The 16349-nt window shown below is 51.5% G+C and overlaps 8 protein-coding genes across 8 annotated transcripts; 4 read left to right on the top strand and 4 right to left on the bottom strand.

Moving 5' to 3' along the window:
* Window positions 1-60: 60 nt before the first annotated feature.
* Window positions 61-2026, top strand: EPUS_05246 (uncharacterized protein; the record flags this gene model as incomplete). The annotated part of the gene is made up of 10 exons (XM_007807953.1): window positions 61-138; window positions 203-445; window positions 502-533; window positions 584-611; window positions 705-712; window positions 766-869; window positions 917-1087; window positions 1157-1456; window positions 1548-1701; window positions 1783-2026. 10 exons carry the CDS (start codon window positions 61-63, stop codon window positions 2024-2026), a joined length of 1362 nt encoding a protein of 453 aa, XP_007806144.1.
* Window positions 2027-2475: 449 nt separating this feature from the next.
* EPUS_05245 (uncharacterized protein) lies at window positions 2476-4364 on the bottom strand (the record flags this gene model as incomplete). Its single annotated transcript, XM_007807952.1, has 3 exons — window positions 2476-2555; window positions 2614-4036; window positions 4089-4364. 3 exons carry the CDS (start codon window positions 4362-4364, stop codon window positions 2476-2478), a joined length of 1779 nt encoding a protein of 592 aa, XP_007806143.1.
* A 566-nt stretch (window positions 4365-4930) lies between these two features.
* EPUS_05244 (Ferrochelatase) lies at window positions 4931-6156 on the bottom strand (the record flags this gene model as incomplete). The annotated part of the gene is made up of 2 exons (XM_007807951.1): window positions 4931-5977; window positions 6028-6156. The coding sequence occupies 2 exons, from the start codon at window positions 6154-6156 to the stop codon at window positions 4931-4933; spliced, it is 1176 nt and encodes a 391-aa protein (XP_007806142.1).
* A 441-nt stretch (window positions 6157-6597) lies between these two features.
* EPUS_05243 (ATP-dependent DNA helicase II subunit 1) lies at window positions 6598-8674 on the top strand (the record flags this gene model as incomplete). Its single annotated transcript, XM_007807950.1, has 2 exons — window positions 6598-6693; window positions 6740-8674. 2 exons carry the CDS (start codon window positions 6598-6600, stop codon window positions 8672-8674), a joined length of 2031 nt encoding a protein of 676 aa, XP_007806141.1.
* Window positions 8675-8949: 275 nt separating this feature from the next.
* Window positions 8950-10414, bottom strand: EPUS_05242 (uncharacterized protein; the record flags this gene model as incomplete). Its single annotated transcript, XM_007807949.1, has 2 exons — window positions 8950-9335; window positions 9391-10414. 2 exons carry the CDS (start codon window positions 10412-10414, stop codon window positions 8950-8952), a joined length of 1410 nt encoding a protein of 469 aa, XP_007806140.1.
* Window positions 10415-11024: 610 nt separating this feature from the next.
* On the top strand, window positions 11025-13592 carry EPUS_05241 (uncharacterized protein; the record flags this gene model as incomplete). Its single annotated transcript, XM_007807948.1, has 4 exons — window positions 11025-11385; window positions 11436-11674; window positions 11723-11989; window positions 12939-13592. 4 exons carry the CDS (start codon window positions 11025-11027, stop codon window positions 13590-13592), a joined length of 1521 nt encoding a protein of 506 aa, XP_007806139.1.
* A 26-nt stretch (window positions 13593-13618) lies between these two features.
* EPUS_05240 (uncharacterized protein) lies at window positions 13619-13889 on the top strand (the record flags this gene model as incomplete). The annotated part of the gene is made up of 2 exons (XM_007807947.1): window positions 13619-13729; window positions 13779-13889. 2 exons carry the CDS (start codon window positions 13619-13621, stop codon window positions 13887-13889), a joined length of 222 nt encoding a protein of 73 aa, XP_007806138.1.
* Window positions 13890-14290: 401 nt separating this feature from the next.
* Window positions 14291-16205, bottom strand: EPUS_05239 (uncharacterized protein; the record flags this gene model as incomplete). Its single annotated transcript, XM_007807946.1, has 4 exons — window positions 14291-15313; window positions 15388-15851; window positions 15916-16066; window positions 16116-16205. 4 exons carry the CDS (start codon window positions 16203-16205, stop codon window positions 14291-14293), a joined length of 1728 nt encoding a protein of 575 aa, XP_007806137.1.
* Between the last annotated feature and the right edge of the window lie 144 nt (window positions 16206-16349).

The following is a 16349-nucleotide window of genomic DNA, read 5'->3' as shown; positions in this document are numbered from 1 at the left end:
GTAAGGTGTCTGCTGGTGTCATCAAGCCGGAGACTTCATGCTTCCCACCCTGGTTTCTCCATGGCATCGGCGCAATCCTTCGATATCGAACCAATTGCTCGATTCAATGGGGCTAGCGCTGGCATTCGAAGGCCAAAGGTCTGTCTCTGTGGTAGCGATTGAAATTAGGATCGTACCTATCACTAACTCTTAGTAAACGCAGGAGATAACTTGCTTTTCGTTTGATGATCAGCACAAGTACCGCTGGGATGATTCTTCTCTACGCTATTATCATCCTCCTACACTACCAGCGGACCTCAATCGCGGCTTCGACACATTTCGGGCACTAGACAATACCCGAGACGATCATCTAGATGGTCTTGTTGATACCATTGCGCTGCATGAGAAGGAGAAAGGAGCAAAGGTCGATGCAGATATCATTACCTGGCGAGGCATGATGACAAAAGTATATTGTCCTAAGCCCTAGAGGAAGATGTTCACAGGCTTATACTGGCAGCACAGATCATGGCAACACCGTTCTCGAAGCTGGAAAGGTTTTGATGGGCCCCTGATTTAGGTGGAGGGCTGCGCTGACCTGTGGAAGTTGGGAGATGAACGCAACATGCTTTCAGGTAATTTTCTACACTTGCTCTCGAAAACCATACTTCATCCAAATGGAGTTGAACGGCTTTTGATTCTCACCGAATTGTAGCTAACAAAAACAGGGCTCTATGTGAGTACGTGTAGTAGTAATCAATCACAAAAAGTCAAGCTTATGTCAGTCAGTTTCATAGAAGAGAACCACGCAACAAAGCTCTTCTCAAAGCAGCAGCAAAACCAGCAGAAAATGCCAGCAGGTACACCTTCGCAAGACATTATGGGCTTCTGGGGTACAGCAAGTCTTTCCAGCCAGCAAACTCCTTGTAACATCAAGCAGGCTACAAATTCGAGACTCTCTCCTTAATCCCGGACACCTGGGACCCCACCTCTAGGGAGTACATCGAGTCCCGTGAGGACGAAATCGTCGACAACCACGCTCAATACTGCTCCATCGTCCGCACCGGCTTTGGCAAGATCAAAATGATCTTAGGTGGCGAGGTAGATGCTGGTAGGTTCAACTCTATCCCACCCTCCATCTCTTCGATACCATTCCCATCCTAACACCCCTTCCGATAAGTCTGGGACGTCAAACCTACCCACCCCTCCAGCACGGCCATAAACTACATCGAGCTCAAAACCGCAGCCAAGATTCACACCGACCGCGACCAAGTCAAGTTCGAGCGCAAACTCCTCAAATTCTGGGCCCAGTCCTTCTTACTCGGCGTCCCAAAAATCATCGTCGGGTTTCGCACCAAGGATGGCATTTTGACAGACCTTGAGGAGATGGAGACACAGGCTATACCAGAGATGGTGAAGAGGGGCAAAGGGCTCTGGGATGGGAATACTTGCATTAATTTTGCGGCTGCATTCTTGGAGTGTGAGCGTCATCATCTCATCTTACCCTGTTTCTGGTTCGCTGCGTTATCGAGATTAGCGGGAAGCTGATGAATTGTTTGTGTAACGCGCAGGGCTGAAGACGATCATAACCGAAGAAGGCGTATGGCGGATCCGCAAAGTCGAAAAGTCGTCTCGACTGGACGTTTTCAAGATCGAGGAGTCGGGACATGGTGACATCCTCTCGCGCAACTTTATGGATTGGCGGAGTAGTGGTGGGATGAGAATGTGAGAAGAAACAAATATTCCGGATGGGGTACTCGTCTGAATCGTGTGCCAAGAAATATTAACTCGCGATGTTGCCACGAGGACATCGATCGTATCCACGAGGTGGAAGCCATATGGCGACAAGCCTGCCGTGGGCGGCATCTCGACCGTCTCCAAATGCTTGCCCGAGTCAGCCTCCCGTGCGCTGGGCTTCGGGAAACCAAGTTCCCCAGCTGAGAGGTGGGCTTTTACTCATCTACCTTACTCGTCCGTGAAGGAGGTATACCTGCGCCGTACAGGCACGAATAAAGCTCGATCTCCAAGTGGTCAGGCACAAGCACAGTGAAGAAGCCAGCCAGCTGCCTGAGATGACGGCGCGGTCTCCTACTGCGTGCTTTCGTTGGCGATTCGATTTGCATATACCCATGTTATGTGGAGAGCTGTGGCAGAGATACAATCTGAATGAAGGGCTGATTGGGTAAAATGCACAAGGCGTATTAGTTGGCTAGCTGGCTGGTGTTCAACCAATTCGCTCAAGACCTGACGCTGACGAAATGTGGTCTATATATCCTTACATCCATTTGCTCATTCCCAAAACATAATCCAGACGTCCAGCGCCCGTCAAGGCATGTGTCCAAGATGCTAGAGGAGCCACCATAACATGTTCCCCCCCGATGTCTATATCGGTAAAATTCATAGATACACCACCAATTCTAATACATTTCCAGGGGTATGTATAACACAGTTTGTCCGAAAAAGATAAGCAGTTAGTCATGATATCATCTCGAACTTGAATTAGGCGTTCGCTGTACTGGAAGATTCTTCCGTAGGTGATGAGGCGTGTGGGTAAGACACGTCTGGTTCATCATACGAGACTGCACACACAACATGTCAGCGCTTGGGACAACCAACTATGGACAGGCAGGCACTTACCACCAGGTTTCAGAAACCAGCTCAGCACAAACACGACCAAAAACAAAGAACCCAAACACACAAAAACAGCCTGGGTGAAATGTCCAACGGTGAGGCTGTATATGGTGTTGAAAACAGTTGGCGCAATCACCCTCGCCACTGCATGCAATAAACCCAGAGCTCCCAGCACCCGGCCCGTCCGATCCGGTGGAACATGAGCCGTTATTGCTGAAGACAGAGTCGGCGATCCAACGCCGGAAAAGGCCGCAATCATAGCAGACGCAACCATCATGCCGCCGGTCATTGCGGTTGCGTAACCTATATAACCGATGAGATCGAGAAGGATGGCCACCCGGACAATGCGGATATCTAGCATATCTGCGCCACGATGAGCAGATTTTCCGCCAGCTGGAACTGGTTTCCGGAATAGACGGGTGATAAGAGGGAGGACGACAAGCAGACTGGTGACTCGACAAACGTTGGCGATGGTAAGGAAGCTGCTGGCTTGGACTGGGTCCCAGCCGAAGAGATATTGCGGATAGATAAGGATGATTCCCATTGTCCCCATTGCGACTCCGAACATGATGGTGTCGATAGCGGCGAGAAGCGTCAAATTGCGGCGAAGGGCGTTGCTTGTTCCAGGGCCCCTGGGGCGAAGAATCGATAGAGCCTCGAAGACATTGTACTTCTTGATCGTGTCCAACCATGATTCTTCCTGCGTTTCTACCTTCTTGATTCTATATTTCTCCCAGGCATGGTCCTGGCGGGTTGTGGATACCGATTCAGGTACCAAGATGAAAAGAAAGAGGATGAAAAATAGATGGCTGCCAATGGAGTAATAAAACACAACCAGGAGGCCGCCAGTCCATTTCATCATAGCGCCGGCTAACATGGGGCCAATAGCGATGCCCGCAAAAAGTGTACCGTGGAAGTAGCCGATAGCGACATTGCGACGCTCAGGAGGAGTGCAATCGGTTGCGTAGGCTAGCGAGTTGCCCATGACTGAAGTGAAGGATCCACAGATACCATCAAGCAGGAATGCAGGAAGGAGCCAGTATACTGATATTGCTTGCGGGTGAGTGCCTACCATGAGGTAGGCAATCCCCTCGATGAATATTCCCAAGGTCGAAAATCCGATAATCTTCTTGCGGCCAACTCGGTCAGACAGTGCACCCAAGTACGGGGCTACAAACGCGGAGAATATGCCAGAGAGTAATCCAGAATATAGTTGAAACCTGGCAACCAGGGCTTGGACATGTGCGTCCCGGCATTGGTCGTTCTGTTCTCCTAGAATAAGAGGCAGAGTGTGGAAGTTCGGATCGGCAACAGCTCGGTCAGACAGGTAATCTTGACATATCAAGTTAAGAACCAGATATGTCTTCGGGACAATGAGTCCGCCCCAAGCCAGACAGAAAGGGAAGAATGCAGGTAGTAGCCAGTAGATCTGCCATGGAGGTTAGCAAAGGCTCAGCGGCGAAAGCGATTGATGACTTTACTGATGGCCTCTTGTACCAAGGTAATCCTTCAAATGCTGTCCACGGCTCGGTGATCCTGTCTGTACGGTTGGGTGAGGTGTTCCTGCTGGGAGTCGTGTTCGTGTGCGACTTGAGTGGAAGCAATGGGCTTTCCTCATCATCTACCACCATTTCGGGAGTTGCAGAATCGTGTTTCCGCGATTGGTCATGTCCTCTCACTGCCAATTCATCATGATTTCTTGCTATGATGGCCTCGTCTTGAGCCGCCATCGTGAACGCATCTTCATTTTCCGCCATTGCCTAACTTAAGTGGATGCCGATATGCAGAGACACAGGCCGAGCTGCGATCAGGTCAGTGTAGAAGAGGTCAAGGTTATTGTACACCAGAGACAGATGACTCCATAGTTATTGCTTCGCCGTGCGTTCGCGAGCACTGGACGCACCAGAGAGCACTGGTGGAATGTTGTCGCCATCATGATTTGAAGATATGCCAGGATCATAGACGTAATGTCTACCGGACATGGCACAGCATTTCCAAGCTCTGATTGGCAAGTTGCCAATCCTGCTTGGATATTTGGTAGGGGTGGAGGCCCGAGGGGATCCGTGTAACCAACCGTGTGGGGGCTGCGCGTCACAGGGGTCTTGGAATCCGGGGCTTGGGTTGACCCGAGGTGCCGTCCCTCTCCCTCTGGACGAACTACAACCTGCGCGACTTGACGTTAAAGTTGGATTCATAAGCACGGCCGGGCATGAAACATCCGGCAGTGCCGAAGGAACGAATGGGCAAATGAATATCCCTATCCCTCGTGGCTAACTGCCTGACATCATAGGAGAAGCCTTCTGTATCGTAGTATCTAGACTTACTATAGTACTGATAATAGGTTGCTCTGGCCCACGAAGAACTTTTTCTGCTCCAAACACCTTTCACTGGTGCATCCTTGACAGCGTAGGGCCATCTGCCTCGAGCAGCTTTCACCGCTCTGGAGATGATCGCGCGCAAGATCTGCCAGAGCTTGGATGAATATAGGACTATCGTTCAAGCTTGCTGCCCGTTTCACTCCTGGATAACCCTTGGCATCTTCGTGCATAACTTCTTGATCAATCTCGTACAGTGTTTCGATATGGTCACTGGTGAACGCGACCGGTATTATCACCAGGTCTGTCTGTCCACGCTTGACGTACTCCCGAACAGTATCACTTGTTTGTGCACCCAGCCATGCTGATGGGCCAACCTGTGACTGCCAGCACAATCGATATGGATTTGAAAATCCCAACCTTTGCATCACCGCATAGACAGTGGCTGCGACCTCGGCCGGGTATGGATCTCCTCGGTTAACGACGCTCATAGGCAGGCTATGCGCCGAGAATAACAGTACTACATCTTTCCTTTTGGCCATTGGGTAAGTGACGAGTTGGTCTTCGATGTTCTTGGCTATAGCCTCAATCAGACCAGGATGCGCTGGCCATCGATCAATGACACTCCATGTGATTGCCCCGTCTGGTTGTGTCTCGCCCGTAGCCCTCTTGCCCTCAAGTCTGTTTCTCCATTTCCATAATTCATTTAACGAACTGCCAGTGGTTGAGCAGGAGTACTGCGGGTACTGAGTAAAGGCCACGGCTCTACCTCCCTTTCCACCACCAAAGCCATCCGCTAGTAGTCTTTCATACATCTCTTCCGTCAACGGATTCGCATATCGAAACGCCACGTACGGTTTATGGGGAGCGGTTTCCGGAGATGTCTGATCTAGAATCTTGCACATTTCCGAGGACTGCAACTCTGACCACTTTCTAATGGGCGAGCCACCACCAATGGCAGCATATTGTTTCTGAATTTTCGGCGTCCTTCTTCTGGATATAAGTGGTCCAATATACGATTGTAATCGTCCAAGAGGTATAAGATCCCCATCAGCCTAAGCACCTATTAGTCGTGCTATAGGAACTGAATCATGGTTGGACATACAAATAATCTGCTTAGAAAGTCTCCCACCTCATCTGTTGTTGATGGGCCCCCCATATTCATAAAGACCATAGCCGTTGGCCCCTTTGAGCCAGTCGAATTCTGCGTCACGGGCGGCGCAAGAGTGGCCATGGATGAATGCTGATTGTATGGGCGCACATTTTGACATACTGACAATCTGGGGAGACATGATGAAGATGATCTCCAAGGCAATCGAGTGACGGACCTGGCTAGAGCCATCGCGAGATTGAGTTGGCAAGAAGAAACTCGAAATTAGCCACCACTGTACTACAGCAGGCAGCTGGGCGTCTCAATAATTATCAGATGGATGACGCGGTTGAGGGTATGTAGATCTAGGGCTGGCCAATCGGGGTTGAAGCGACTCCAAGCCAAGATAGGTAATCACGTGAATTCGTGAACAATCACATCCTTGGCGCGAGAGTTGCACGTCTCTGCCTAATGGCATATGCAATTACTTTGAATTCTCGCAGTTCGCCCATGAGAATTATGGAAAGTCGGCATTGCTTCCTGTTCAGGTATTGATGGAACTGAGAAGAAGCGGAAGACAATAATATGAGCTCCGAACTGCCGTACCGCCCATCAAATATGAATGAGGAGGAGTCACGCCGTAATGGCGACGAGGATGAAGAGGAAGAAGTTGATGAGACGGTATGCAAGCATAAGGCTGCACTGGATGTCGCTCAACGGTGTGTAGGGATATAAGACTGTCAAAGATGCGCTCCTCTTCGCCATAGAGATCAGCGACTCTATGCTTACCGCCCCTCCGCCATCCAGCTCAAAAAATGCTGATACACTGTCCCCTGCCTTCGCGGCACTCAAATGCGCCTACCATCTCATGCAACAGCGCATCATATCAGATCCCAAGGCTATGATGGGCATCCTTCTGTATGGCACCGAAGCTTCCAAATTCTACGGGGAAGACGAAACTACACGAGGAGGTCTTTCTTACCCACACTGCTACTTGTTGACAGATCTGGACGTACCCGAGGCTGAGGATGTTAAGACTCTCAAGAGGCTGGTTGAGGACGAGTCAGCCGGATCAGACATCCTCAAACCGTCGAAAGAGCCAGTCTCCATGGCAAACGTCCTCTTTTGCGCCAACCAAATCTTTACCACAAGGGCAGCTAATTTTTCCTCCCGCCGGCTCTTCATTGTCACTAACAACGACAATCCGCACTCCACAGACAAAGCGCTGAGATCCTCGGCTGCGGTTCGTGCCAAAGATTTGTATGATCTGGGGGTGGTCATTGAGCTTCTCGCGATCTCATCAGCATCGTACACTTTCGATACATCAGTTTTCTACGACGACATTATATATCGTTCGTCTCCTGTTGACCCTGATGCTCCAGCTTACAACCCTTCGGCTCTTTCTGCGCCGGATCAGGAATTGAAGACCGGCAATGTTGACGGCATTACCTTGCTGAATTCGCTCCTTTCCTCGATTTCCAGCAAGTCCACTCCACGAAGGACCTTGTTCACCTCTATTCCTCTAGAGCTCGCTCCGGGCTTTCGAATATCCGTGAAAGGCTATCTTTTGTACAAGCGGCAAGAGCCAGCACGAAGCTGTTACGTGTACCTTGGTACTGATCGACCACAAATTGCACGTGGGAGCACGACGCAGATGGCAGATGACACAGCTCGAACCGTGGAGAAGTTTGAGATCCGTAAGGCGTATACATTCGGAGGAGAACAGATATCATTTTCACCTGACGAAATCAAAGCTTTACGCAACTTTGGCGAACCTGTTATCCGCATTATAGGCTTCAAGCCAGTAGAAATGCTTCCATCGTGGGCAAATATCAAACAGTCCACCTTCCTGTACCCATCAGACGATGATTACGTTGGCAGCACGCGAGTTTTTAGTGCACTCTACAGCAAGCTCCTCAAGTCAAAATTGATGGGTCTGGTCTGGTTTATTGCACGCCGCAACGCAGCTCCTGTGATCGCTGCTCTCATACCAACCTTACCATCAGACGAGAATCTTTCTGGCCCACAGAGCGGTGTGAGTCCAACAGGATGTCCGCAGGGACTTCATCTAGTTCCTCTGCCCTTTGCGGACGACATCCGCCAGAACCCGCCCATGGCACACGAAACACCACTTCGTGCACCAGACAGTTTGATCGATGCAATGCGACCAGTTATTGGCCAATTGACCCTGCCCAAAGGCATATACGATCCAGAGCGGTACCCAAACCCGGCTTTGCAATGGCACTATCGCATTCTTCAGGCGCTCGCTTTAGACGAAGATTTACCAGAGAAGCCTGAGGACAAAACGATCCCAAAATACCGGCAGATTGATAAACGTGTGGGCAATGAAGTGACGGATTGGGGCAAAGAACTTGAAAGGGCGTATAAGGAGCACACGATCAGCAATCCTGATGACAAAACCATGCCAACGAAAAGAGAGAGACCTGCAGCGAATGGAGATGCAGCTGCTAGCAAGAGACCAAAGACAGAACCAGGAGCTATGCCAGAGGATGCCGAGGTCAGGAAGCTCTGGGAGAAAGGCCAGGTTTCGAAGATGACAGTGCCCCATCTGAAGGACTGGCTGGGAGCGAAGAAGCTGCCACTTACAGGCAAGAAAGCAGATCTTGTGGAGAGGGTGGAGGAGTGGTTCGAATCGAGGTAGCATATCAAGATCCTCTTCGGTACCTTTAATGCGATGACGACTTTGCATGTTTCTAGAGAATGGATGATCAACCTTGATGACCAGGTCAAAATTGTGCTACTTCTCTAGAGAAAGATGTAGTAAGAATCCATCTATCTTAGTTTAGCATTCGCATGTCATCAACGCATCATCATGGCTTCCAAATTCAGCCGACCCCAGACTTTGGTACCTCATACGAACCCCATTCACGATGTACACTTGGAAGCTTCTCAAACCTTATGTAATTCATGGCTCCTCTATACAGATCTTGATGATTCAACTGCATTCCCACTGTCAGTGCCAGTACCGGTACCGCTGTCCAACCTCTCGGCGAGCAAATCATTTTGCCTCCGAACCATTGCCCTCCTCTCATCATCATACCGCCTTTGCGACTCCTGTTCTTGCTGACGGGCCGCCGCACTCTCGGCCCCCACGAGCGTTTGGATGTTGCGTTCAGCACGCGTCCGACGATGCTGCTCTCGCAGGTCGCGGGCTTCGAGCTGTCTCTCGAAGTCCATTTCGTTGACCCATAGGTTCTTAGCTGCAGGTTTTCCATGTTTTCTGAGGAGCTTGTGAAAGGTTGAAGGTTTTGATGTTATTGCAGGAATGGGTGATGATGTCAGTGTTCCGGAGGGTGAAGCGTCTGTCAATTCATCAGTCTTTGAATAGGAACCTAGGAGGTCAGTTGGTCATCGTACCTCCTTGCTTCTGACTTTTGGAGAAAGCAGATGCCAACCTTCGTTCTACTCTATTGTACCAGGTAATGTATTGCAGTTGTGTGTAGTGATACGTACTGTCAATGTCGACAAAAGACTCCTGGTATTTAGTGAAGGCTTCCAGACAGACGAGCGTCTCGTCGCCCAACAGGATATCCGATGTCAGCCCTTCGAGTACATGCAGCCTTGTCGAACGGCTTTTGAGCAGCGAAGGTTGCTGTGTGGCACCATCCATGATGTCAAGCTCAACGTCAATGGTACCACGCAGCTTTACGCACTCGCCGTCTGCAAATAATACTCTGTCTCGACCTTGCTGAGCCGGATGAATGGTATATCCTCCTGCAATGGCGAACTCCAAGGACGCGAGGTCAATATCAGAGCCTGTATCTGCATTGGCGAGAACCTCCTGTGAGTCAACAGAGCAGCGAAGCAGGCTCTGCGGTTTTGCGAGATGGAACAAACGCCAAAACTTGTCGGAAAGTCTTGTGTCATATTGTAGACGCTCAGGATGATCAGAGAGGGTTTTCGTCTTAATAAGAAATTTCCGGCCCATGATAAGAGGAACGACCATTTTTCTTAGGACGCGAAAGACACACTGGAATTCCCTCCGAGGCTCATTCGGGAAGGAGCATTTTAAGGTCGCAGTACCAATTGACTTTATTGTGCCACCTTGAGCGTTCATGAAAGAAGTTCGTGCTGCCGCACTATAGTTGATATCTGCTCCAAGCTTCATTGCCAGGGGCTCCTCGATGACGTTTTCACCAGCCCCATAGTCTGGAACGGCTTTGTAGGTTGAGTTGTTGAATCTCAACGGAAGAATTCTGCGCTGTGCCGACGGTGGAGGTGTGGTGTCCTGAGCGTTAAAGCCAACATTTTCAGCCGGCCGCACCTCACGCATCAAGCTTCTCACTCTCTTCACAACGGATATGAGCTTTTCCCCCCGTGACGGTGGGATGGCCTTAACGTAAGAGTGGTTTTCAATATCTGAAAAGAGTGTCGGAGACATTGGTGGAATTCTGTGCTGTGCCGAAGGTGTGGGTGCGGAGTGCTCCTGCTCAGTAAGTAATGTTCTTGCTGACCAAAAAAATTGACTGGGTAACCGAGTCGTCCTTGTACCCACGATGCCTTTTATCCAGAACGTTGATATTTCAAGTGTACTCTCGATCCACCATTACTAGGAACCGAGCTTCAAACAAGGGGTACTGAAGGGTTGTGAGCTGTCAGTGCTTGTGAGGATGCATGAGGACAGGTTACCAATGTCTGCTTGCAAAATAATGTCGGACTAAGGATCCTAAGTAAGATGAGATCGAAAGCATGTATGAAGCCCAAGTCCAACCTTTGTAGCCGTTTGGCGGTAAGGGGCAGTGTTGGGGCGGTGCGGTGTCGTTGCGAAGACTGGAGTCACGGAGGACCTCCGGGCCTTCTAACTCATTGCCGGCAAGGCTGACGGTCAACAACAGAGCTCTCAGAAAATAATAATCTAATATCATTGGCAGCTGCTTTCAGATCATTCTGTTTGGGTGCTTTTCAATGTACCAACCGCGGCATCCTGCCTCTTAATCTATCACTTCGTTGTAAAAGCTGATAGGCTTAACGCAGGGATTGCAAAATTGGCAATGCCAGGCCTTTCAGATCTCGAGAAGGATGGGATGAAGATTACCTACCTCGCCAGCTATGCTTCACTTGCAAAGTTCGTCTCGAGTGACCCCGATCACAGTACTGCGATATTTAAGACATTTGATCGATTAGCAGCCCGTAATCTCCTGTATCTTCAAAGCGAGTTAGCCGAGCTTCAAGCTCAACAAGACCGCTACGATGACGACGATCTGAAGGCCGGAATCACTTCACACGACTGGCATAAGCTTCGCGAAAGCAGCAGAGACTGGAACGCTTTGGTTGAAAACTCAAGAAATGATGGAAGACTTCGGTCCCGTATGCGACTCGCATATAAAATCCGGAAGAAGATAAAAGAGTACCGTGAGTACGCAGTTGTTCCTCTGGATGGCCGTTGCCTGAATCAATCAAAGATGAAGCCATGATGCTGGAGTCCGCCATTCTGTCCCTGCGAAAGCCGTCCAAACAGACACACAAGGCATTCCGAAACACCTTCAACAATCTGGGCTCCAGCCAAGATCCGTTGCCCTGTTTGGGCTCCAGCAGCGAAACTCTGTACGATGACCGCAACGATCTCGCAGCACTACGTAGAGCGCCTGAAGAAGATCGTCTCACTGTCTTCCTGCGGACTTGCTGCTCTTTGCTGTTTAGCGTAAGCACTCCTATATTTGCCTCTGGAGCCAGCGCTGATCGGATTCAGAGGAGAACCAACTGCAACTCCTCTTTAGGATACGGCTCCGAGCAGCTGATCTCCTTCGTGGTCAGCGCGATCACCGTTCTACTTGCAGCTAGTTTCCTCTTTGGCGCAATCTACGTGCTCTATGCCATCCAGCGCGACAGAGTCAAGCTCGGAGTTATAGCTGGCTTCACCACCGCCTTTGCGCTCTGTATCGCGCTAGTGACGAACGCTAGACGCTCAGAAATTTTTGGCGCGTCGGCAGCATATGCTGCTGTTCTTGTTGTCTTTGTGAGTGGGAGTTTGGATGACGGAAGGCCAGGCATCACGACCTAGCAAAGAAGTTTTACTTACAGCTAAAATGGACCTAAGAAAGAGATCTTTGTGGTGAAATTTCTACTCCAGTTGTCCGAGACCAAAGTTACTTGCTAGTGCATGCAGTCACATGTCAGGTATGTAACTTGTACCTTGTTGTAGACGCGCCTGATCAAGGACTAGATCGGCGGCGGGTCTGACGTCTTTCTATGCTGTGCTCATTGAAGAAAGATGTAGTACGGGCCCTTTTCCGAACGAATACTCAAGCCACTGCATATGGTAGCACCGCGAAAGAGTCACGAACACGCGCACACTCGAACGGCACAACACACTCGTGCAAGGATGGGCTGAGCGCAAGATCTGAGAGAGTGAAATTCTACGTCTTCGCCAAACAAAAGACCAAGCATTCAATTTGAGGCCTAACTGGACGAGGCTCTGTCAGGACGCCAGTGCTTTCCCTCAACAATAGCTCGAAGCCGCGCAGCAACCAGGTCTGGAAAAAGCCTTTCACTGCTAAGGGAGCCAATTAGAAAAGTTCCAATTCAGCCACTCGGCCGAAGCTTCAAGTGAGCCTGGATGGATTTGGTTGAAGGCTAGTAGTAAGTCCCCCTGGCTTACTAAGCTCGATCCTTTTTGAGAATGGGCCGATAGCAGGTGAAATGATATGAGAAAGCGAGGTTGAAGGGTATTCTTAAACATTTTTAGGTATTCTCTGGACGCTACTCGAGTACCATTATCACTACGACCTTGTAGCTTGACCTGAAGGTGTCTCTGACAGAACTTCGTCGAAACTACGAACCACCTCCCTACACCACTCCTACCAGAAGTCCTCATTGTCTATATAACTTCAGCCCTACCAACGTCTTCCGACTCCCTCCACAAGCCCATCCTCGTCCCCTCGGCGCCGGTGAACTAGGCTTCCCAGTCGTCAAGGCTCTCCGCGTACCCGCAAATCTCCGCCTCGGTCACAAACCGCACCTCCACCCGAACCCCGCTATCGCCGGGGCCCCTCCAGCCCCCCACCATCCTCCTCCGCCCCAACCGGGCCCAACTCGCCGCCCTCTCCACCCTCCACATCCCCAGCATCCGCATCGACCTGACCGTCCGCTCCCTCCCCAAACTATCCGAACTCCTCCGCCCCTACCACACCCACATCTCCTGCGTCAGCCTCCCCACCGAACCATGGACGCAACGCAACCTCGCCCGTGCGGTCATCGCCGCGGGCGTGAAGCGCTACATCCCCTGGCAATTCGCGTTTGACTACAACGCCGTGGGCAGAGGGAGCGGGCAGCATGTCATTGACGAGCAGCTTCGACGTGCGGGAAATGTTGCGCCAGCAACAGACGACAGAGTGGTTCATCGTGACCACGGGGCTGTTTATGAGTTTTCCTCTTGGAGCAGGAGGGGTTTGTGCTGGGATTTGCATGGAGTCGGGCTACGGAGGAAGGAGGAGGAGAAGAAGAAGAGGAGGAAGGAGGAGGAGGAGGAGGAGGAGGAGAAGAAGAAGAAGAAGAAGAAGAAGAAGAAGAAGAAGAAGAAGAAGAAGGTGCTCGTGACCGGGCTGGGGAGTTGGGGATAACGAGGGTCACGGTCACGGTCACGGACATGGCTGATATCGCCACGGTTGTGGCGGAGCTGGTGCGGACGGAGGGGGAATGGGAATGGGACCCCGTCAGGAATGGAGTCGTGTATACGGCGGGCGAGAGGATCAGTCAGGTATGCACGCCTTGCGGAGCTGGTGAGGAAGCGACCTGATGGGACTGAGGAGGAGGAAGAGGCAGACGAAGAGGAAGAGAGCGAGGTCGAGGTCGAGGTGCAAAGGCAGCTGCTTACCGTGCCGATGGTGGAGGACGCATTGAGGGGAGAGGCCGGATGATGGTCTGGTTCAAAGATGGCCTTGTTTCTCGCAAAGGGGAAGGGGAAGGGCTACCGCGTGGGATGTGCAGAAGAGTTGGTTGGCATTATGGGGCGGTGGGATGGAGGTTCGGGATGTGAAGGGACGGGCTGCAGGCTGCGCAGGTAACTTGTCGAAGGTGTGAGAGTGGATATTTCTGGTATTGAGATGCTGCTATTGAAACCCATCATAAGATCGTCGTCACTAAACATACACGCGAAGCGTTCGTATACAAGACACACACCATCCGGCCTCCTCCTCTGGTGGTAGACCCTGACGCCGATATTGAGATATAAATACATGCTTCATGACGCATAACGTGCCCTCGAGACAACCAGTGAACATGGCAAAAATAGTGGTCCTTATGTCCGCGAGTTCAGACGTCAACATGCGGCCCTCCTCCTAAACTCCACTCCGGGTCCCTCTCTGATACCCAAGAAATAATCTCTCAACTGATACTCTCCCACCCTCCTTCTTCCCTCCTCTGCCGCCTTCGGATCCCCTTCTCCCGTCGGCACCCGCACAGCCGAAGCATCTTCACCAGCACCACCAGCACCAGCACCAGCAAGTTTCAGCTGCGGTTTCCTCACATCAAACAGCCACAACACCCTGGCGATCGCGAGCATCATCTCCTGATACGCCAGCGTCTTTCCGATACAGCCTCTCGTGCCGAGGCTGAAGGGACAGAATGCCGCCTTGGCGGTTGCGACATCTTGAGCTGTGGTCGCGGTCCCAGCGTCAGGGATATATTCCTGAGGGTTGGAGATCCAGCGCTCGGGCTTGAACGAGAAGGGGTCGGGATAGTAGTCCGGATGGTGATGGATGGCGTATGCGGATGTGCCGACGATGGTGCCTTCGGGGAAGAACTCGCCCTCGATCATCAAGCCGCCGGCTAGTACTTCCCGCGGTAGGTGCCCCGTCACGGGGGGAGATAGGCGCAGGGCTTCGTCGATGCAACCGTGGGTGTAAACGCAGGAGTTGAGTTTGGGGCCAGCGACGATCTCCTCGACGTCGGCGAAAGTGCGGCGAACTTCGGCCGTGGCAAGTTTCAGGGCACCGGGGTTGTGGATTAGGTAGAAGAAAAGCCCTGCTAGGGTGATCGCGGTGGTGTCTGCACCAGCGGAAATTAGAAGACCGCTGTCTGCGTCAAGTTCTTCTTTGGTTAGGAAGGGAGCACCGGTTTTGGGGTCGCGGGCGGAGAGGAGGTAATGCATGAAATCCTTGCGGGCAGGTTTGTCCGAGCTTCCGTTGGAGGTGGCCTCTTCGGCGAGTTTGCGAGAGGCGACTTGAGATTGCGCGTATTCGATGAAGCGCAGGGCGTCGCGGGCTGCTCGGCCACCGAGTTTGAGCATCAGAGGACTGGCGAAAATGGGGCGGAGGATGGTTTGGAGGGGGGCGTAAGCTGCCTGTGCGGTTGCGATTGTGAGCAAACAATGAAGTGGTGGGACTTCCTTCTGCGAAGGAGATGGAGGGCGCATACCGGATATATGAAGCGCAATGCGCTCATGCCGATTGCTGGAACCTCGCGGTGCTCGTCATTTTCCATGACGTTGAATCGCTTGCCAAAGACCAGATCACCCATGATATCGTAAGCGAGATAGGTGCACCACTCGTCCATGTTTTTCTCATGGGTCCATTCTCCCGGCTGTGCTCCTTCGCTGAGATGCTTGCACCATGTGCGAATATTCGCGAGGACAAAGGTCTCGGCAGACCTGATTGCGCTGTCTGAGAAGGCATGGCCCAGCACACGTCTTCGGAATGCATGACGCTCCCGGTCGATCTCCGTGTGGGTACTTTGAGCGGTTGAGCCTGCATGGCCAGCTGCAGCGGTAGACCTGTACCAGTCTGACTTCTTCACGTTGGCTTTCCTGTTGGCGTAGATCTCCTCCAAGCCCGCGACGGTGTTGATGGAAACGGTGTTGGGTCCAATTCGAACCACGGGCCCTGTCAGGATTGTCAGTATGTGTCAGGTAGAGTCCTCGTAGCACGCTGTGATGCTCAGGCTCACCATAAGTCTCATGTTCCTTCAGCTGTCGAAGGTGCCGGTTGCCTGTCGCCGTTTGGTACACAATCGCCCAATCTGAGATCTTGCTGAAGAAGGGGCCTGGATATTTGGCAAGCGGATGAAGGGTGAGCCGGTAGATGATGACCACGACGTACTAGAATTCCATGTTAATAGCTAGACGGTTGACACGGGGGTGCACTCACATAAGCGATGAAGAGTAATAGCAACAGCGCAATTGATTGCCGTACACTTGGGGAAGAAATGCTAGCTCTTAGCTGGCTAACAAGATCCATTCTTGATTCTTGCTAATGTCGACACTGTGTCTGAGGGGTGGTCAGAGGACAATGAGGCAGATGACAGCTCTGGAAGGGAATGCAACTTCGCTTCCGTACTCTTTGCGTACAGTTAGTATCCCACGCGCCGGTGGGAATTTGCTG

Source organism: Endocarpon pusillum, assembly GCF_000464535.1.
Source record: "Endocarpon pusillum Z07020 unplaced genomic scaffold scaffold7325, whole genome shotgun sequence".
Classification (NCBI taxonomy): Eukaryota; Fungi; Ascomycota; class Eurotiomycetes; order Verrucariales; family Verrucariaceae; genus Endocarpon; species Endocarpon pusillum.
The sequence above is the reverse complement of the archived record's forward strand: the minus strand, read 5'-3'. Positions and strand labels throughout refer to the sequence as shown.